The sequence below is a fragment of the Ranitomeya imitator genome, chromosome 1 (assembly GCF_032444005.1).
Source record: "Ranitomeya imitator isolate aRanImi1 chromosome 1, aRanImi1.pri, whole genome shotgun sequence".
Classification (NCBI taxonomy): Eukaryota; Metazoa; Chordata; class Amphibia; order Anura; family Dendrobatidae; genus Ranitomeya; species Ranitomeya imitator.
In genome coordinates this window covers 849186296-849208235 of record NC_091282.1, presented here as the reverse complement: position 1 = coordinate 849208235, position 21940 = coordinate 849186296, and the positions used below count along the sequence as shown (strand labels likewise).

The 21940-nt window shown below is 48.7% G+C and overlaps 1 protein-coding gene across 1 annotated transcript in view; it reads left to right on the top strand.

Annotated features, from left to right (window-relative positions):
• The window catches only part of LOC138651263 (lysine-specific demethylase 4B-like), a 102399-nt gene that overhangs the window by 42004 nt on the left and 38455 nt on the right, over positions 1 to 21940 (top strand). Inside the window, exons 2-5 of the mRNA XM_069741332.1 lie at positions 498 to 672; positions 10590 to 10765; positions 12410 to 12524; positions 12707 to 12900. Coding sequence (XP_069597433.1) covers positions 532 to 672; positions 10590 to 10765; positions 12410 to 12524; positions 12707 to 12900 — 626 coding nt within the window. The 5' untranslated portion in view covers positions 498 to 531. The remainder of the gene's footprint in view (positions 1 to 497; positions 673 to 10589; positions 10766 to 12409; positions 12525 to 12706; positions 12901 to 21940) is intronic.

Sequence of the window (21940 nt, the reverse complement as noted above, 5' to 3'; positions counted from 1 at the left end):
TCCGTTGAAGCGTTCCCGAGTTACAACCACATAAAATAACACTGAGTTGTAAAAACTGGCCTGGTCATGAACGTGCAAACCACCCTCGGGGTAAAGGGGTTAAGGTGACTTCATGATGTCATGGCTATTGAAATGCTGTACATTGTTCTAGATGGACTGATAACTAGAGTGATGAATGAATTTATGCTTTTTATATGTTACAAGCACTTATGATGGTCTGAGTCATGAGACCCCATAGATCGCTCCAAAGACCCGCAAGAGGGGCATAGATAATAAAACGAGTGTACAGAACCTGCTTGAGCTTGCATAGAGCACAGTACGGATTCTATAGAAAGCATGGGCTCCACATCATTAACCAATAACTATTTATATTAATTACCCTCCTGGGTTGGCGTATGGTTTAAAGTAAAATTGAACCTTATTTTTCTGTTAGAACTCATCAATGCCGCTTTTGTAGGCTCCAACAGTACATAATTTGATATATCTTTTGTTTTTAGATTTATTCTAGAGTCATATTTTGTGGAATTCATCATGGGACCAGAAACCACGCCATCTCAGAATTCGGGCTGTAAGATCATGACATTTAGGCCCACATGGGAAGAGTTTCAAGACTTTGGGAAGTACATAGCTTACATAGAAACTCAGGGAGCACACAGAGCTGGTCTGGCTAAGGTAAGTGTTTAGTTTATAGTAATAATTTGTTTTATTTATATTGTGCCAATAAATTCTGCAGCACTTTGCAATTAAGTGACATGATGACAAGTGACTCTGGGCCTTAGGTAATGTTCACACAGGCAATGCAGTTTTGGTCCAAAGAAGTGCAGTTTTTATTGCGTTCTACAGGATGCTCATCACCAAAATAAACTCCTAAATAAAAGTCCCAAGCCTTGTTCAGACGCTAATTAAATAGAACAGACCCTGGCTACTCATACACAGCTGAGCTAGCCTCAGTTTGGTAAAACAAAACAGTAGGAGTAGCTCCGGCCTATGCTGCAGTCCATCGGCTTTGAGGTCAAAGGACAAACGGCCTGTGTATGACCCGGGACTCGACACCTCCAACAGTGGTACGATATGTAATCTTTGAACCTAGCTCTGACCTCTCTTGGGTCTTTGTCCCTCGAACATGGCATTGAGCCTTTTCTTTTGGGTCTCCCAGAAATGTGACCTCCGGCTCCGTTGATTGGTCAGGGAGTTCTCCATGGTCAAGTATCTTTCCACAAGGCTTACCAGGTCATCTGCATTCTGGTGATCTCCTTGGGCATCTCAGGTTTGCACAACTTTGGTAGTGAGTGGATAAATCTGACCACTACCACTCTCTTTCCAACTTCTGTGCTGGAGAGCAGGTCTCTGGCTGCAGCCATTTTTGAACCAGGTGTAACAGGTCGAGCATCTAGGATCGGGGAGGTTGGTCCCTTTTGTTAGTGCCAAAAGTGCACCCATTGTGGTCGGACAGCCAAACGTGCCATAATCTCCGCCTTCAGCTTGTCGTACTCTGGCATCCTGCAAGGCAAGGACGTAGTACGCGTTCTGCAGTTCCCTGTAAGATATGTAGCTAGGACTTCTGTCCATTGCTCTGGGGGCAGTTTCTCTCTGTCTGCCACCCTCCTCAAATACAGTCAGGAAAGCCTCAATGTCAACTTCCAAAGTAATCTTCTGTTTGGCCTCCTGTACCGTTGGCAACACCTGGATACCTTTACTGTAACTAGCGGCTGATGCCATCTCCCTGGCGCTTACAATATCTGCCAGGAAAGCCATCTGCTGCTGCTAAATCTGCTCATACTGCTGCTGATGATGTTGCTGCTGCTTTAACTACTGCTGTTGCTCTTACTGCTTGGGAAAGGGGGTGTAGGGGGACGGAGTAGAGAATTGAAAGTGTTGAAAAGCTGTTTAGGGTTGTGAGACAGGGAGGATATGAGAGATGAGAAGTAAGTTTGTTTTGCGGCAGTGAGCGTGGACTTAAAGCTGGCGAGGGACTGCTTGTATGCAGTGAAGTGGTCGGCAGAAGCTGGGGAAAGTCGGTGCATACCATAGAAAATCAATGCAATATACTGAGACATTCAGGAGCCAGAGGGAGCTGGGGAAAGTCAGTGCATACCATAAAAATCAATGCAATATACAGAGACATTCAGGAGCCAGGGAGAGCTGGGGAAAGTCAGTGCATACCATAGAAAGAACATTCGGGCTGTGCGCCCATGTTGTAGAAATGCTGCGGAAGCGGAAATGTTCTCAGCATTTCCGCAACTCCCTGCTACGTTTAAAACACATGCGGAATTCGCATGCGCTTTCCCGCAAAACACAAGCGTTTTTACGTTGCAGAATGCTTGCGCTTTTACCAGCGATTTGAAGCATCGCTTGGAAAAGTGATTGACAGGTTGGTCACACTTGTCAAGCATAGTGCTTGCCAAGTGTGACCAACTTTTTACTATTAATGCTGCCTATGCAGCATCAATAGTAAAAGAGAGAATGTTAAAAATAATATAAAAAAATATGGTTATTCTCACCTTCCGATGGCCCCCGATCTCCTCAGCGGCGCCCCCGGTACTTTCCGTTCCCAGAGATGCTTTGCACGAAGGACCTTTGTGACGTCACGGTCTCGTGGCCGCGACGTCATCCCAGGTGATTCGCGCAATGCATCCCTGGGAACGGAAGCCACCGTGTGCACCGCTGAGAGGTGGGAGGACTCCTGGGCCATCAGATGGTAAGTATATCCCTATTTTTTATTTTAATTCTTTTTTTCTTTTTTTTACAGAAATATGGTTCCTAAGGGCCTGGATGAGCGTCTCCTCTCCTCCAGACCTGGGTACCATCTGCACATGAAGCGCTCACTTTACGCATGGTGGGCATAGCCACATGCGTAAAGTGAGAGTTTCAATGCAATCCTATGGAGGTGAAATTCCACTGCGATTCCACAGAAATAATGAACATGCTGCGAATTTTACCGCTATGTGATACCGCAGCGGGAAAATCCGCAGCATGGGCACAGCAACTGAGGAATCCCATAGGATTGCATGGGAATGCATTTTTTAAGCGTTTTTATGCCTTTCCGCTGCGGCAGAAACGCATAAAAACGCAACATGGGCACACAGCCTAAATCTTAACACTGCAATCATCTGTGTCCTCTGGGGCTTCACACCCACATTACATCCACCAACTATAGGGATGCTCGCTCTGGTAGACGTTGGGCACCTGGCTTTGGATAGAGTTTACACAAATCAGGTTTGGGCCAAAGATGAGCAGTTATATTTGCTTTCCACAGGTTGCACAGCACCAAAACAAACTCACAAATATAAATCCCTAGCCTTGTCCACGCGCTAACTAAACAAAACGGACCCTGACTACTTATACCCAAGTTAGCCCCAGCTTGGTAAAACAAAACCGTTATTGTCCATAGCAAACACTGATACCTGTGTAGACTCTTCTCAGAGCGGGACTTTGACTTGTCTGTCTTAAGCTCCAAGACGCAATCCAGTCTGGTCAGCTTTCCTGAGCTGACTGACTAAAGAGAACAGCTAGCCTAATTATGCAGTGCTATCTAGGTGCACTAATCAAAGCCTACAGAGCTAGGATTTAATCCTAGGCTACCTGGCATTGCTACAAACGCTCCCCTCTGCCCAAAGGTGAGGGCTGGGCACCATCTGCTAACCCACTGTGCCTACAGGGTGTCACCTTGCCAAAACTGTGGGGGCATGGCCAGTTCTGTATTGCCTTCTGTGAGGAACTGAGGTTGTATTAATCACCTAGGCACATTAACTATGCAACTATTTTTCTTCCTTACTTTCCACGGTCTTAGAGCAACTCGCAGTAGAAGGCCGCAATGCAATGCCCTTAGTCCTGAAGATCCTAAGCTGGGATTGTTAGTTCCACTGCCCCTCACCAGGCGATACCCACTGTACCACAGCTTTTGGTTGGCTCACCGCTTTTGTATCTCCTGCTGACGTAGTCTGCAGTCACCTCAGATGACTGAAACCCCGACCGTAGCTTGTGCATCCAACTCCAGCCGATGACAACCACCAATTTCCTTGTCAGAGTCTTAAGTACCCCAAGCATGTTATGTGTATGTGTGGACTATGTCTCCCACAGCACCCCTCCATAAACATTAGCATATTATTGTGCACCTTAACGATTGCCAATAATCATTAAAACGGCAGTCGTTAAGGGTACTTATTCCCTCATCGCTGTTTTGAAATGGCGATGTGGAATAAGGGAATAGCGCTGCTGAGGCAATTCCCGCAGGTGACAGCTGACACCATGCTGTATCCGCCCTGGACAGTTTTGCGATGGATCGGGGCCGGTTAACCCCTTAAATTCGGCTGTCAATTGGGACAGCGATATTTAAGTTGTTACAAGGGGGTTACAAGACCCACTTAGTAACCATCGGATCCCCGTAATCAGAATTGCGGGTCTTGATGGTTAACATACGGTGGTCTGTGAGATCCAGCAATAAGCTAATTCTCAGTCACAGTCAGTGAGTCACTGACAGTCTCATGCACTGCTGTACATGAGTAAAGCAGTGTATGAGACAAGTGATCAAACTGAAAGTTATACCTGTCCCACAGTGGGACTAAGTAAAAAAGTCAAATAAAAATATGTAAAAAAGTAAAAAAAAAAAAAAAAAAAAAATACAAGTGCACACAAATCACTAAAATCCATTTCATCACTCAAACGCAGCGTTTGGGATAAAACAAAAATTAAAACGTACACCTAACTGGTATCGCCACATTCATAGTGACTCACTCTATAAAACTGGCCTGTTATTTACTCTGTTTGGCAAACTCAGTAAAAAATCATATGTGAAAAAATAAAAAGGGGTATACGGTAAATGAAAACCCCAAACCATCCTGCAAAAAACAGCCCTAATATGGCTCACTCGGCAAAAAAATAGTTACAGCTCTCAGAATATGGCGATGCTAAAACAAATTCATTTTTGTAAAATATTGTTTTTAGTCTGTAAAAAAAAATAAAAAAAAAAAAAATCACAAACTAAAAAAACAAGCAATTAAACTTACCTTCATGTACTCCCTCGCAGCATCTTGTTCCAATGCCAGCACCTGCTTTATGCTTGTAAGCAGCGCATGGCAGGGACATCATTTGCAGCTTGCAAGCCAAAGGGCAGCTGCTGGAATATTCACTGCTCTGCACGCCGGGACTGTGTGCGTGGAGAGCAGTGAGGATTTATTGCTCTTCAGTAGCGCGCACAGTGTCAGCCGCCAGCTTCCTGCAGCTGCTGGCGATCACATGTCGGCTTGCAGGCAGTGCATGACATCCCTGTCATGCGCTGCTTACAAGCATAAAGCAGCTGCTGGCATCGGAACAAAATGCTGCAAGGGAGCGCTGGGGAGGTAAGTGTAATTGTTTGTGCTTTTTTTGTTTTGTTTTTTTCTAATGGGGCCATGCATAACAGGATGGGGGTGGGGCCCAATCATACCAGGATAAGGATGGGGCCATGTATACCAGGATTGGGATGGGGCCATACATACTAGGACAAGATGGGGACCCTGCATACCAGGATAGGGATGAGGGGGACCATTCCTGCCAGGACAGGGATTTGGGGGGGCCATGCATACCAGGGTAGGGATGAGGGGGCCATGTGTATCTGGATGAGGATGAGGGGGGACCATATATACCAGAATAGCAGATATTAAGTACAAAATTGACAATTTTTTGCTTCAATTTCCACCCCCCCCCCCCCCCCCTCTAATCTCCTATAAAACCTGGGTGCGTCTTATGGTCCAGTGCATCTTATAGTCCGAAAAATACGATAGATTAGTGAAGGTGATAGACTTGTATAGATGTGTTTTTTAAAGCATGGTTAAAAATATGGAGGTATGTTTAGGTTGTATAGTCCAGGGTAATGCATTCCAAAATAACTGGCACAGCATGAGAGAATACTTGGAGACCGAGGTGCGAGGATATTGGTCGTAGATCATTTGCTGGTTGGAGAGCACATGTGATAGACAGAAATTAGTGAGGAGACACATAGGGTGGTGCTGAACTGTGAAGAGCTTTGTGGGTGAGAGAGAAGTTTTGTATTGTATTCTGTAGCGAATGGGTGACCAGTACAATGACTGGCACAAGGTGGCGGCATCATTGCAGCGGCTGGACAGAAATGCTATCCTGGCTGCTGCATTCAGGGAGGACTGGAGGGGAGAAAATTTGGTATGAGGGAGATCGATCAGTAGAGAGTTGCAGTAGTCCAGGTGAGATTGAATGAGTGACAGTAAGCATTTTTTCCTTTTCAAATGTGAGAAAAGGTCGTATTCTGGAGATATTTTTAAGATGCAGTTAACCTGAACGTGAGAGCAATTGGATATAAGGAATAAAGCAAAGTTCTGTGTCAAAAATGATCCCAAGACAGCGAGCATGCTGCTTGGGAGTTCTGGTTGAAATTGCAATTTCGGGGTTAGTAGAGCGAGGAAACAAGAGGAGATCGGTTTTTCTGAGGTTCAGGTAGAGGGAGGACATGATGTTGGAGACACTGCAGAGTCAATCCCAGGTATTTTGTATTTGTGGTGGGGTGTTGTCAAGGGAAGAGATGTGTAATTGGGTGTCATCAGCATGGAGATGGTCCTGGAAGCCAAATCTTCTCATGATTTGTCCAATAACGGTGATGTGTAGAGAAGAGAAGGGGGCCTAGAACTGAACCCTGAAGAAGCCTAACAGAAAGGCAAAGAGGAGGTGAACAAGGGCCAGCAAAAGAAGGTGAAGGAGTGGTTAGAGAGGTAGTAGTAGCAGATCCAGGAGAGGATGATGTCCTTCAGGCTGATAAAGCAGAGCAAAGGGTCAAGAAGGGAATTATCTGAGAGGTAGGGAATTAAAGGAAAGTGGATCAAGTGTTTCAGGAGTTTAGAAGTGAAGATTAGAGTGACAGGTCTGTAATTAGCAGTGCAGTTGTGTTGAGGGATTGTTCTTAATTTTTTTTTTTTAGTAAAGGGGTTCTTACAGTGTGTTTGAATGACCAGGGAAAGATATTGGGTGGGGGGGGAAAGGGGGAGGTTTAAGATTGTAGTTAAGCGGGAAGAGGGACTGAAGGATGTGCAAAAGGAATAGGGTCACTGGTGCATGTTGGAGGGCGAGAAGAAGCCAGGAGCCTGGTAATTTCTTCTTCCGTTACAGGCTAAAAGGTAGAGTGTGGTGGGGATGGTGTGGTGGAAGTGGCCAGATCATCAGCGCTAAGGTTGGTGACAAGGGGTCTGTACTTTAGGGCTCAAGAGGGAGTGAAAAGTTTTGAAGAGTCGTTTTGGATTCTCTGCTAGTGATGTGATAAGGATGGTGAAATAGACTTGTATGGCCAGATGGAGAGTTATAGGATTTGAGCATGAACTTATTACTTTTGAGCATGAACTTATAGTGGATAAAGTCTTCTACTGAAAGTGACTTTTTTTTCCCCACGGATGCTTGACACACTTTGAGCAACATTTGAAGAAAACTAGTTTGTAGCGTGTGCCAGGATTAATGATGTTCTGCATGTACCAGGTGTTGTTTCATCCAGGGCACCCTACAATGTATTATAATGTGACAATGCTGAGTCTTGACTTGAGAGGGAGGAGATCGGCGCTAAAGATTAATGTAGATTAATCATAAACTGCTGGGTATTGATGGCACATAGTTTTCTGTTCTTGACAGAGGGAAAAAAGTTTGTCATAGAACGGGAGAGGTGAGTTAGGAAAGTCGTACACTTGAGCAGAGCCAGGAGAAGACTAGGTTCGGAGTATTCCTGTTTTCATGTGTAGGAGAGGTAGTAAGTTGTGAAAGGCCAAAGGAGGAGCTGAGGGAGAAGATTAGGAGCAGATGGGGAGAGCAGGTTATAAATGGGGATATCAAAGTCCCCTATGATGAGAATGGGAATGTCACAGTATAGAAAGTGTGGAAGCCAAGTGGCAAAGTGATTGGTAAACTGGTTGGTTTTGCCTGGAGGGCAATACACAGCCGCCACTCGCAAGAAACATTTGAAGAGTCTGAGGCCGGGGTCACACTCAGCGTAGGGAAATATGGTCCATATTTTACATGCGTAATACACAGAAATGTTCCCAAAACAGTGATCCATATGTCATCCGTAGGCAGGGTGTGGCAGCGTATTTTGCACATGTAAACCTCCGTATGTAATCCGTATGGCATCCGTACAGCGAGATTTTCTCGCCGGCTTGCATAACGGACATACAATGGATCCGTGGGCTCAAATATTTCAATTGCCGGCTTTTGCTATCTCCTTCTCAAACCCGACAGGATATGAGACATGGTTTACACTGGGGAATGAATGGGAAGAAGGGGAACGTAGCTACCTAGACTTGCGGTGCTGCGCCCCCTGCTGGTATAACCTGAGATGAACTCGAGCGTGGGGATTTTTCTGAATATTTTCTCACGCTCGAGTTCATCTGAGTTTATACCAGCAGGGAGCGCAGCACCGCAAGTCTAGGTAGCTATGTTCCCCTGCGTCCCATTCATTCCCCAGTTTTTACAGGCAGGGGCGGCTGCATTAGCAGGCTCCTGCTTGTAAAATTATTTATCCCTTCATATGGATTTACAGCGTGGGACATGACCGCATCGGATAGGTATAGGATATTGTTGTTTTTTTTATTTTAACTTTATTTCAGGTGACAATGGTCTTCAAATTTTGCACACAGACACTGTGTAGACATTTATTCTATCTATTCTATTCTAACCTGTCAGTGTGATTTTACTGTACAACACACTGAATTTACGGCTTTTCTATAGAACACCGCTGCGTATTTCTCGCAAGTCACACCGTTGATCCGTGTGTAATCCGTATTTTTCTCGCCTTCATTGGCGGATTTTTTGCGCAATACGCTGACAAATGCAGCATGCTGCGATTGTCTATGGCCGTACAAGACCGTAAAATACGCCAGATAGGAGTTGGGCCATAGAGAATAATTGTACTGTGTGCAATGCGTATTTTCTGCGCCTCAGCATTTCTTGTCCTATTTAAAGGGAATCTGTTATCAGGTTTTTGCTATTTAATCTGAGAGCACCATGATGTAGAGATAGAGATCCTCATTACAGCAATGTGTCACTTAGGGTACCGTCACACTATACGATTTACCTACGATCACGACCAGCGATATGACCTGGCCGTGATCGTAGGTAAATCGTAGTGTGGTCGCTGGGGAGCTGTCACACAGACAGCTCTCCAGCGACCAACGATGCCGAGGTCCCTGGGTAACCAGGGTAAACATCGGGTAACTAAGCGCAGGACCGCGCTTAGTTACCCGATGTTTACCCTGGTTACAAGTGTAAAACTAAAAAAAAACAAACAGCACATACTTACATCTGGTGTCCGTCACGTCCCTTGCAGTCTCTGCTTCCCGCACTGTGACTGCCGGCCGTAAAGTGAAAGTGAAAGCACAGCCGCTGTGCTCTGCTTTCACTTTACGGCCGGCAGTCACAGTGCTGGAAGCAGAGACGGCAAGGGACCTGACGGACACCAGAATGTAAGTATGTGCTGTTTGTTTTTTTTTTAGTTTAACGCTTGTAACCAGGGTAAACATCGGGTAACTAAGCGCGGTCCTGCGCTTAGTTACCCGATGTTTACCCTGGTTACAAGCTAACGCATCGCTGGATCGCATCGCTAGATCGCTAGATCGGTGTCACACACACCGATCTAGCGATGACAGCGGGAGATCCAGCGATGAAAGAAAGTTCTAAACGATCTGCTACGACGTACGATTCTCAGCAGGATCCCTGATCGCTGCTGCGTGTCAGACACAGCGATATCGTAACGATATCGCTGGAACGTCACGAATCGTACCGTCGTAGCGATCGAAATGTTATAGTGTGACGGTACCCTTACTCGGCTGTGCATTGAACCAGCAATTCAATCAGTGTTTTATCAGTAGGCGATTAACATAGCAGGACAAGTGGCCTTGTGCCTCCTAGTGCATCCACTCCACCAGCACTGAATAGCAGCTCTGTCACTATACAATGTACACAGAAAGCTGTGGTGTAGGCGGTTATATACTGCTCAACAACTGATCTCTTCTAGATCTGCAAGAGAGAAACTGCTGCACCCAGTCAACTAAGTCAGAGGTCCCCAACTCCAGTCCTCAAGGCCCACCAACAGGTCATGTTTTCAGGATTTCCTTTGCATTGCACAGGTGATGCAATTATTACCTGGGCAAAACTAAAGAAATCCTGAAAACATGACATGTTGGTGGGCCTTGAGGACTGGAGTTGGGGACCTCTGAACTAAGTGATACATCACTGGAATCAGGGTTTCTGTCCCTACCTCATGCTGCTGTTAAATCATATAGCAAAAACCTGCTGACAGATTCATTTTACACTAAGCTTTAATAAATACAAGTTTAGGTATCTTTGTAGTGCAGATTTAGCACCTGCGTAGGATTATGGTGCCTGCAAATGCGCTAAAGCACTATACATATTTATTTATTTTTTTCAATGGCCAATGTTCAGATCTACCTGGCATATACTTTTATGTTTGGCCTTACACATGCATCATGTGTATCAAAGGAGGGGGGAAATAAACTAGGACTGAACAGTTGTAAGCCTTGTAGCTTCATGCTATAACCAAGAATCATATGGATAAGTAATTATTATTTTGGGTATTCTCTCGGCAGATTATTCCTCCAAAAGAGTGGCGCCCACGACGAACGTATGATGACTTGGATGAAATGGTGATTCCTGCTCCAATTCAGCAAGTGGTGACCGGTCAGTCCGGCCTCTTCACTCAGTACAATATCCAAAAGAAAGCCATGACCGTAGGAGAATACCGCAAGTTGGCAAACAGTGACCAGTAAGACATTACCAACGGATATGTTTGCTGTTCTTCTACTTGAAAATAACAATTTGATTGTGGTGCTTTTTTGTCACCTACTCAATATGTAAAAAGAAGTGATGTGCTCATTCTTCAGGCCACTTCCACTACTGCCTGCTTTCTGCTCTTCACAGTATAAAGTGAAAGTCATTGGCGACTGAGTCGTCACAAGAATGATGGCCAAACCACCTTCACACACAGTATGATGTCCCCACACAGCTCCTCAAACAATATGATGTCCCCTCAGTGTGTCACCACAGCCCCCATACACTATAGATGGTGCATTACACTGTGTAGGGGGGCTGTGTGGGGACATTGTACTCTGCAGGGGGATGTGTGGAGGATCTCCTACTTTGTGAGGGCCTTTATTGGGACATTATACTTCGTATAGTATCCTCACAAAGCCCTCCTACAAAGTATAATATCCTAATAAAGCCTCTCACTTAGTAGGATGCCCCCTACTACACAGTATCATGTCACCACAGCCCCCATAAACTATAGACAGTGCATTACAATGTGTAGGGTGCTGTGTGGGGATATTGTACTGTGTAGGGGGATGTGTGGGGGATCTCCTACTATGTGAGGGGCTTTATTGGGACATTATACTCTGTTGGAGGGCTTAGTGAGGGTATATGATACGAAGTATAATATCCTAATAAAGCCTCTCGCATAGTATGATGCCCCCCTTTTACACCTTATCATGTCCCCACACAGCCCCCTACACAGTATGTTTCCACAAAACCCAACTGCATAGTATTATGTCTCCACTGTGCCCTTGCACAATATTACGTTCCCACATTGCCCCGCAATGTGCGGTCAGTAAAAAAAACAAAAAAAAAACGCCTACTCGCCTAACCCAGTTCCCCCGCTGCTCCGGTTTGCACTGTGTACTGAGGCTCTGCTGGCTCGATGTTGTGATGTAATTGCATCTGCTGCGCTCTCAGACAAGCTTAAGGATGGACAAAGTGTCTAACCAATTCATCAAATGCATTTTTTTTTTCCATACCAAATGTTGAATTTTTCTTTGTTCATCTCTCTCCAGTTTTCCCCTGGAGTTAGGTCTCTGGAAGAGTTGACACCCTGGTGCAATTTTTGCGACTTTTCAAAGGATTTCTGACTTTTGTTGCTGAAAAGTCATAATCTGTTAGATGAGAAATAAAAAGCATTTTTTTGGTTTTGTGTCAAATTCATGAACCATGTTCGCCATTTTGAAAAATTTGACCGAAAAAATAGTCAGCAAATACGACGAATCGGGCCCTATCTGTGGCCTTTTTCAATCTGGCTCACCAGTTTTGCAGTAGAAGCTGGAGAAATGGCCGGCCTGGAGCTGGTACAGGTTTGAGCTGAGATTAGAGATGGGAGAATGATAATGCCATGCCAGTCCGGTTAATTAAGAGAAGTGCCAGGAATACCGGGAGGTGAAAAGATCCATAGTGCTCCCATCCATAAGTGACAGATTGCTGACCGGACTCATGCCCGTTCATTCTCCCATCTCAAGTTGAGACACAAGAAAATTGTTCCCAATGCCATCGATAAATGGAACCCCGGCCTAAACAGATGCACAAACGTATTTATTCATGGTTGGCTGGAATGTAGTGTCATCTTTCTCTTGCTCTCCCTTAGGTACTGCACGCCTCGCCATCAAGACTTCGATGATTTGGAGCGCAAATACTGGAAGAATTTGACCTTCATGTCTCCGATTTATGGGGCAGACATAAGTGGTTCCCTTTATGACAGTGTGAGACCCTTTTTTTTTTTTCACCCCTTCTGTTTCTTCATGTAGAACTTTTTCCTTCTCTAGTTCAGTTTGATTTCTTACCACTTTATCTTCCGTGCTTTTCACATTCTATTACGTAGTGTTTCATGTGGCGACGTTTCCCTTTACTTTTCGTCTAAACGTATATCTTTCCATATCGGCAGGATATCCATTTGTGGAATATTGCAGGCTTGAAAACGCTGCTCGACATGGTGGAACATGAGAGTGGGATCATCATAGAAGGAGTTAATACTCCATATCTTTACTTTGGCATGTGGAAGACCACTTTTGCTTGGCATACAGAGGACATGGATCTGTACAGCATTAACTATCTGCACTTTGGAGAGCCCAAGTCCTGGTGAGAGGCAATATTTGTATATTTTGAAAGCATGATGACCTATATCAACTTTTTCCCTTTTAAATGATCTTCATATAGCATTCAGGTCTTTATGTCCTTGGCCAGCTCAAATAATATTGGTTCCACTACAAGCTCTGTTCTTTTTATTATTTTTGCGGAGGGTGTTTTGCCTGTCTTTAATGGCCATTCTTGTTTAAAAAAAAAAAAAAAACAACAAAAAACCTGGGGGAAGCCAAAGACAGATTATTTTACTAAATATAACTAACCAGTGTCTCTAATGCCAGGTTAAAGAACATGACGTAGTAGCACGAGTTGGGTCCAAACTTCCGGTTTGTGGGATCCTGGCGTGCAACAACCTTCCATGGCCCCACCTACTACCAAAGCATGATTACTGTGAGACCCCACTCTTTGAACTAAACCAGCATATAAGCGTCATTTATAAGCAGATGCTGATCTGTAACTGTCAGTACATAATACTGCAACTATAACTATCGGTACATAATACGGCAGTACTAGTTAATCATGCAGCAGACTTGCGAAAGCGCAAAATTTCACGCAATATCGCAAGACCTCGCACTTTGAACTAAATCAGGGCTGCCACATTATTTACTCATTACTAGTGATGAGCGAGTGTACTCGTTGCTCGGGTGGTCTTCAAGTATTTGTAACTGCTCGGAGATTTAGTTTTTGTTGACGCAGCTGCATGATTTACTGCTGCTAGCCAGCCTGAGCACATGTGGGGGTTGCCTGGTTGCTAGGGAATCCCCACATGTAATCAAGCTGTCTAGTAGCCACAAATCATGCAGCGGCGGCAAGGAAAACTAAATCTCCGAGCAGTCATAAATACTTGGGGACCACCCTAGCAGCGAGTACACTCGCTCATCACTACTCATTACTTCACATATTCAAAGCGTGAGATCTAGCAAAAATGCGTGAAGAGTAGTGATGAGCGAACATGCTCTGATAAGGGGTTAACCGAGCATGCTCGGGTGCTAACAGAGTGTCTTCGGCGTGCTCGAATACTATGTTCGAGTCCCCGCACTTCCATGTCTCGAGGCTGTTAGACAGCCGCAATACGTGTATAGATTGCCTGTTCCCTGCATGTGTTGCGACTCTCGAACACCCCCAAGACATGGAAGCACAGGGACACAAATATATTTTTCGAACATTCCGAAGTCACTCAGTTAGCACCCAAGCATGCTCAGATAACCTTATCCAAGCATGTTTGCTCATCACTAGTCATTATTAGTGTTGAGCGATACCTTCCAATATCGGAAAGTATCGGTATCGGTTGGGATCGGCCGATATTCAAAAAATATCGGATATCGCCGATACCGATACCCGATCCCAATGCAAGTCAATGGGACCAAAATATCGGAATTAAAATAAACCCTTTCTTTCCTTGTAGGTTCATTCTACATCAAGGAAAACAACTAAGAATAATGTAGGATGTATTGTGGGAGGTGGCGGAGACATTAAAGGCAATGAGGTTTAGCCCAATCAAATAGAATAGCATGGTTTTTTTTTTTTAAAGACGTTCGGAGTGAAAAAGATATTGAGTATGTAAATTTTTTTTTATTTTGTCAGATATTGATGTTTCACTATTCCACGCCCTTCCCCTTCTTTTTTTTCTTTTTTTTTTTTACTTTTCCCACACTTTCATCTTCATCATCATCAGCATCTTTGACATCAACTTCTTCTTCACCTTATTCATCTTCTTCTTCATCTTCTACCTATTTTTTTTTTTATTACATTCTTCATATTCATTTTATTCAACTATTATTATTCTTCCTATTCTACATATTCTTTTTATTCCACTGTTATTATTCTTCCTATTCTACTTCTTCATCATATTCTCATTTGTGACAGGCATTCCCGTAGTTGTTATCTATAAAAGTTGGAAGATTACACCTTCCGTTCTGCCAGTCACAAAAGTTACATTTGTCCGCGTTCAGTTTGGCCTGCAGCATCAGGCTTTATCCAGGGGCACCACGAGGAGGAACGGACTCACCCCCATACACTGCTTAGTCTTCTTCTGCATATAATTTAGATAATATCTTTTGCTCTGATATTAAGTCTTATGCTTAATGTTCTTCTGCTTTTTGTTCTGCAGCCTCTTGTTCTTCTGCTTCTCGGTCTTCCATGTCGTCGTCTCCAGGGTCGTCGTCTCCAGTGTCGTCGTCTCCGCCGTCGTCGTCTCCGCCGTCGTCATCGGGGTGGTCTTCCGGGTCGTCGTCATCGGGGTGGTCTTCCGGGTCGTCGTCATCGGGGTGGTCTTCCGGGTCGTCGACTTTAGGGTCTTAAACTTGGAAATGTAGCAGAAGGTACAAGAAGGCTGAGAAAATGCCAAGAACCAGCTGATGGAACTGGAACTCGGATGGCTACCCGAAGGTTCAAGAGCCTATGGAACTACCGAGGACCAGCTGACGTTACTGGAACCCGGTTACTAAGCAGGAGGTATCCGTGCTAAAAAGCACTACCAAGGACCGCCTGGCGTTGGCGGAACTCGGATACCCAGAAGGAGGCACCTAAGCCAAAGGCTCTGCCCGGAACCAGCTGACGTTACTGGAACCAGGATGGGGAGCAGAAGGTACAAGAGCAAAAGACACTGCCGAGAACCAGCTGACGGTACTGGAACCCGGATGGGTAGCCGAAGGTCCAAGAGCCAATGGAACTACCGAGGACCAGCTGACGTTACTGGAACCCGGTTACTAAGCAGGAGGTACCCGTGCCTGAAAGCACTACCAAGGACCACCTGACGTTGGTGGAACTTGGATACCCAGAAGGAGGCACCTAAGCCAAAGGCTCTGCCCGGAACCAGCTGACGGTACTGGAACCAGGATGGGGAGCAGAAGGTACAAGAGCAAAAGACACTGCCGAGAACCAGCTGACGGTGCTGGAACCAGGTGGTGGACCCGAAGGCCCACAGGAGAGGAGAGAACAGCTAGGCCGCGAGGCAGCCGCAGTTACCGAACCCCAACAGTCCTACAGGGGGAGCTGGGCCTACTGGCACTACAGAACCAGCCTTGACTACCAGTTCACGCAGCCCACATAGGAAGCTCCTAAACTGGAGGCACCCTGGAGTTGGCTAACCCGACTGCAACACGACGGGGCAAACATGGGCGTCTCAGCGAGTTTGACACACCCGGAAACAGCTGACTGTGCTGAAACCAGGTTTGGCACGAGGGAGTACCTGTGACAAAAACACTGCCGAGAACCAGCTGGCGGTGCTGGAACCCAGATGCGTTGCCCCAGTGTGCAAGAGCCAATGGCACGACCGAGGACCAGCTGGCGGTGCTGGAACCCGGTTACTAAGCTGTAGGTGCCCGCGCTTAAAAGCACTACCAAGGACCGCGTGACGTTGGCGGAACTCGGATACCCAGGAGGAGGCACCTAAGCCAAAGGCTCGGCCCGGAACCAGCTGACGGTGCTGGAACCAGGTGGTGGACCCCAAGGCCCACAGGAGAGGAGAGAACAGCTAGGCCGCGAGGCAGCCGCAGTTACCGAACCCCAACAGTCCTACAGGGGGAGCTGGGCCTACTGGCACTACAGAACCAGCCTTGACTACCAGTTCACGCAGCCCACATAGGAAGCTCCTAAACTGGAGGCACCCTGGAGTTGGCTAACCCGACCGCACCACGACGGGGCAAGCATAGGCGTCTCAGTGAGCTTGACACAACCCGGAAACAGCTGACGGTGCTGAAACCAGGCTTGGCACGAGGGAGTACCTGTGACAAGAACACTGCCGAGAACCAGCTGGCGGTGCTGGAACCCAGATGCGTTGCCCCAGTGTGCAAGAGCCAATGGCACGACCGAGGACCAGCTGGCGGTGCTGGAACCCGGTTACTAAGCTGTAGGTGCCCGCGCTTAAAAGCACTACCAAGGACCGCCTGACGTTGGCGGAACTCGGATACCCAGGAGGAGGCACCTAAGCCAAAGGCTCGGCCCGGAACCAGCTGACGGTGCTGGAACCAGGTGGTGGACCCCAAGGCCCACAGGAGAGGAGAGAACAGCTAGGCCGCGAGGCAGCCGCAGTTACCGAACCCCAACAGTCCTACAGGGGGAGCTGGGCCTACTGGCACTACAGAACCAGCCTTGACTACCAGTTCACGCAGCCCACATAGGAAGCTCCTAAACTGGAGGCACCCTGGAGTTGGCTAACCCGACCGCACCACGACGGGGCAAGCATAGGCGTCTCAGTGAGCTTGACACAACCCGGAAACAGCTGACGGTGCTGAAACCAGGCTTGGCACGAGGGAGTACCTGTGACAAGAACACTGCCGAGAACCAGCTGGTGGTGCTGGAACCCAGATGCGTTGCCCCAGTGTGCAAGAGCCAATGGCACGACCGAGAACCAGCTGGCGGTGCTGGAACCCGGTTACTAAGCTGTAAGTGCCCGCGCTTAAAAGCACTACCAAGGACCGCCTGACGTTGGCGGAACTCGGATACCCAGGAGGAGGCACCTAAGCCAAAGGCTCGGCCCGGAACCAGCTGACGGTGCTGGAACCAGGTGGTGGACCCCAAGGCCCACAGGAGAGGAGAGAACAGCTAGGCCGCGAGGCAGCCGCAGTTACCGAACCCCAACAGTCCTACAGGGGGAGCTGGGCCTACTGGCACTACAGAACCAGCCTTGACTACCAGTTCACGCAGCCCACATAGGAAGCTCCTAAACTGGAGGCACCCTGGAGTTGGCTAACCCGACCGCACCACGACGGGGCAAGCATAGGCGTCTCAGTGAGCTTGACACAACCCGGAAACAGCTGACGGTGCTGAAACCAGGCTTGGCACGAGGGAGTACCTGTGACAAGAACACTGCCGAGAACCAGCTGGCGGTGCTGGAACCCAGATGCGTTGCCCCAGTGTGCAAGAGCCAATGGCACGACCGAGGACCAGCTGGCGGTGCTGGAACCCGGTTACTAAGCTGTAGGTGCCCGCGCTTAAAAGCACTACCAAGGACCGCCTGACGTTGGCGGAACTCGGATACCCAGGAGGAGGCACCTAAGCCAAAGGCTCGGCCCGGAACCAGCTGACGGTGCTGGAACCAGGTGGTGGACCCCAAGGCCCACAGGAGAGGAGAGAACAGCTAGGCCGCGAGGCAGCCGCAGTTACCGAACCCCAACAGTCCTACAGGGGGAGCTGGGCCTACTGGCACTACAGAACCAGCCTTGACTACCAGTTCACGCAGCCCACATAGGAAGCTCCTAAACTGGAGGCACCCTGGAGTTGGCTAACCCGACCGCACCACGACGGGGCAAGCATAGGCGTCTCAGTGAGCTTGACACAACCCGGAAACAGCTGACGGTGCTGAAACCAGGCTTGGCACGAGGGAGTACCTGTGACAAGAACACTGCCGAGAACCAGCTGGCGGTGCTGGAACCCAGATGCGTTGCCCCAGTGTGCAAGAGCCAATGGCACGACCGAGGACCAGCTGGCGGTGCTGGAACCCGGTTACTAAGCTGTAGGTGCCCGCGCTTAAAAGCACTACCAAGGACCGCCTGACGTTGGCGGAACTCGGATACCCAGGAGGAGGCACCTAAGCCAAAGGCTCGGCCCGGAACCAGCTGACGGTGCTGGAACCAGGTGGTGGACCCCAAGGCCCACAGGAGAGGAGAGAACAGCTAGGCCGCGAGGCAGCCGCAGTTACCGAACCCCAACAATCCTACAGGGGGAGCTGGGCCTACTGGCACTACAGAACCAGCCTTGACTACCAGTTCACGCAGCCCACATAGGAAGCTCCTAAACTGGAGGCACCCTGGAGTTGGCTAACCCGACCGCACCACGACGGGGCAAGCATAGGCGTCTCAGTGAGCTTGACACAACCCGGAAACAGCTGACGGTGCTGAAACCAGGCTTGGCACGAGGGAGTACCTGTGACAAGAACACTGCCGAGAACCAGCTGGCGGTGCTGGAACCCAGATGCGTTGCCCCAGTGTGCAAGAGCCAATGGCACGACCGAGGACCAGCTGGCGGTGCTGGAACCCGGTTACTAAGCTGTAGGTGCCCGCGCTTAAAAGCACTACCAAGGACCGCCTGACGTTGGCGGAACTCGGATACCCAGGAGGAGGCACCTAAGCCAAAGGCTCGGCCCGGAACCAGTTGACGGTGCTGGAACCAGGTGGTGGACCCCAAGGCCCACAGGAGAGGAGAGAACAGCTAGGCCGCGAGGCAGCCGCAGTTACCGAACCCCAACAGTCCTACAGGGGGAGCTGGGCCTACTGGCACTACAGAACCAGCCTTGACTACCAGTTCACGCAGCCCACATAGGAAGCTCCTAAACTGGAGGCACCCTGGAGTTGGCTAACCCGACCGCACCACGACGGGGCAAGCATAGGCGTCTCAGTGAGCTTGACACAACCCGGAAACAGCTGACGGTGCTGAAACCAGGCTTGGCACGAGGGAGTACCTGTGACAAGAACACTGCCGAGAACCAGCTGGCGGTGCTGGAACCCAGATGCGTTGCCCCAGTGTGCAAGAGCCAATGGCACGACCGAGGACCAGCTGGCGGTGCTGGAACCCGGTTACTAAGCTGTAGGTGCCCGCGCTTAAAAGCACTACCAAGGACCGCCTGACGTTGGCGGAACTCGGATACCCAGGAGGAGGCACCTAAGCCAAAGGCTCGGCCCGGAACCAGCTGACGGTGCTGGAACCAGGTGGTGGACCCCAAGGCCCACAGGAGAGGAGAGAACAGCTAGGCCGCGAGGCAGCCGCAGTTACCGAACCCCAACAGTCCTACAGGGGGAGCTGGGCCTACTGGCACTACAGAACCAGCCTTGACTACCAGTTCACGCAGCCCACATAGGAAGCTCCTAAACTGGAGGCACCCTGGAGTTGGCTAACCCGACCGCACCACGACGGGGCAAGCATAGGCGTCTCAGTGAGCTTGACACAACCCGGAAACAGCTGACGGTGCTGAAACCAGGCTTGGCACGAGGGAGTACCTGTGACAAGAACACTGCCGAGAACCAGCTGGCGGTGCTGGAACCCAGATGCGTTGCCTATTAAAGATTGTCTTCCTAGAGCCCCAACTAGCGGTGTTGGAGCTAAGGGTAAGCAGGGGGAGCAGAGTGTAGGCCGAAGCCTGCACTGGAGGCAGCTTTGTGTCTGCGTTGCGTTTGCAGGACACTTTGCCGGCTACACAGTGGGGGAACAGCTGGCGTTGCTGAACCCCACTAACACAATGGCGTGTGTTTTTCTCTGTGCAGCTAGCACTTGCGGTCAAAAACTAGCGATGTTAGAGCCCGTGTTGAAGCAGGAGGAGGAGGAGAGGAGCAGAGTGTAGGCCGAAGCTTATTTGAACCAATTTCAAAGGAAACCTTTAACCCCCCCTCAGGTGTTACAAAGTACAAGAGACACACCTTGTGCAGTATTAATGCTGCACAAGTGAAAGGTTGCTCTATTAATTTGTCTACTTGCACACGCTGAATGAAAGACGTACACAATTTAGCCCATTCTACAGTCAAACTGTAGTGGATGCGTGACTTGGCTTTTTAAGGAGACGCAGCACAGGTGTCCCAAATAACGCCTTGGTGCTTGGCGCAGCTTCCTGAGCGTTGTTATTTGCTGTACAGGAGTCTGCGCTCTTGTGTTATCCCTTGGCAATGCCCTGTTAGAGCTGCCCGTCTTATGACCTCATTTCATGTTGGCCGTTGCGGTTAACGATGGCCATAAATCCCAGACCCACAGTGCCTTTTCATAAAGTCACACTGCGGTGCTGTGATTCGTGGCCTTGAGCAGTAAATATTTTGGCCGCTCACACACGTCCTTACACCTGCTTCAGACTGGGCGGCCTCTGCTGATCCCTTCTCGCATGCCGCGGCCATGAGGCTGCACAGTCTGAAGAAGGCGGAAGGAGATGAGTTAAGACAGGTGAAGATATGCACTGCTCGTGCCCATCAATCACACCCTCGCAGTCAAAATAAGACAACGAAGAGCATTGTTTCAGGCAGGGCGGACGCACAGGCGCAACAAGCCAACCAATGATGTCAGAAGACGGGAAGCGCTACCAAGGGGGGTGCTGCGTATCATTAGAAAGGAAAGTCACACCTCAGGGACAGTGGAATGGTCTCAATGAGAAACATTTTGTACGTTTTGAGTTCCACGTGGGCAAGGACAAAAAGTCAGCCACCTTGTACAAATGCAGCAGTACTGCTGTACAAGGTGGCTGTTATACATATAAACACCTGGGGGTGGGGGGCAGGCTCCCTTCAATTTCAGTTCATGTGCCTGCGTGGCGTTTGCAGGACACGTTGCCAGCTACACAGCAGGGGAACAGCTGGCGGTGCTGAACCCCACTAACACATTGGCTGGTGTTTTTCTCTGTGCAGCTAGCATGTCCGGGCAGAAACTGGCGTTGTTTGAGCCCAGGGTCAGCAGGAGGAGGAGAGGAGCAAAGTGTAGGCCGAAGCCTGCACTGGTGGCAGCTTTTGGTCAGTTGTGCCAGCGTGGCTTGTGCTGGACACGATGCCGACTACACAGCAGGGGAACAGCTGGCGGTGCTGAACCCCACTAACACATTGGCTGGTGTTTTTCTCTGTGCAGCTAGCATGTCCGGGCAGAAACTGGCGTTGTTTGAGCCCAGGGTCAGCAGGAGGAGGAGAGGAGCAAAGTGTAGGCCGAAGCCTGCACTGGTGGCAGCCTTTGGTCAGTTGTGCCAGCGTGGCTTGTGCTGGACACGATGCCGACTACACAGCAGGGGAACAGCTGGCGGTGCTGAACCCCACTAACACATTGGCTGGTGTTTTTCTCTGTGCAGCTAGCATGTCCGGGCAGAAACTGGCGTTGTTTGAGCCCAGGGTCAGCAGGAGGAGGAGAGGAGCAAAGTGTAGGCTGAAGCCTGCACTGGTGGCAGCTTTTGTTCTGTTGTGCCAGCGTGGCTTGTGCTGGACACGTTGCCGACTACACAGCAGGGGAACAGCTGGCGTTGCTGAACCCCACTAACACATTGACTGGTGTTTTTCTCTGTGCAGCTAGCAGTTCCGGGCAAAAACTAGCGGTGTTTGAGCCCAGGGTCAGCAGGAGGAGGAGAGGAGCAGAGTGTAGG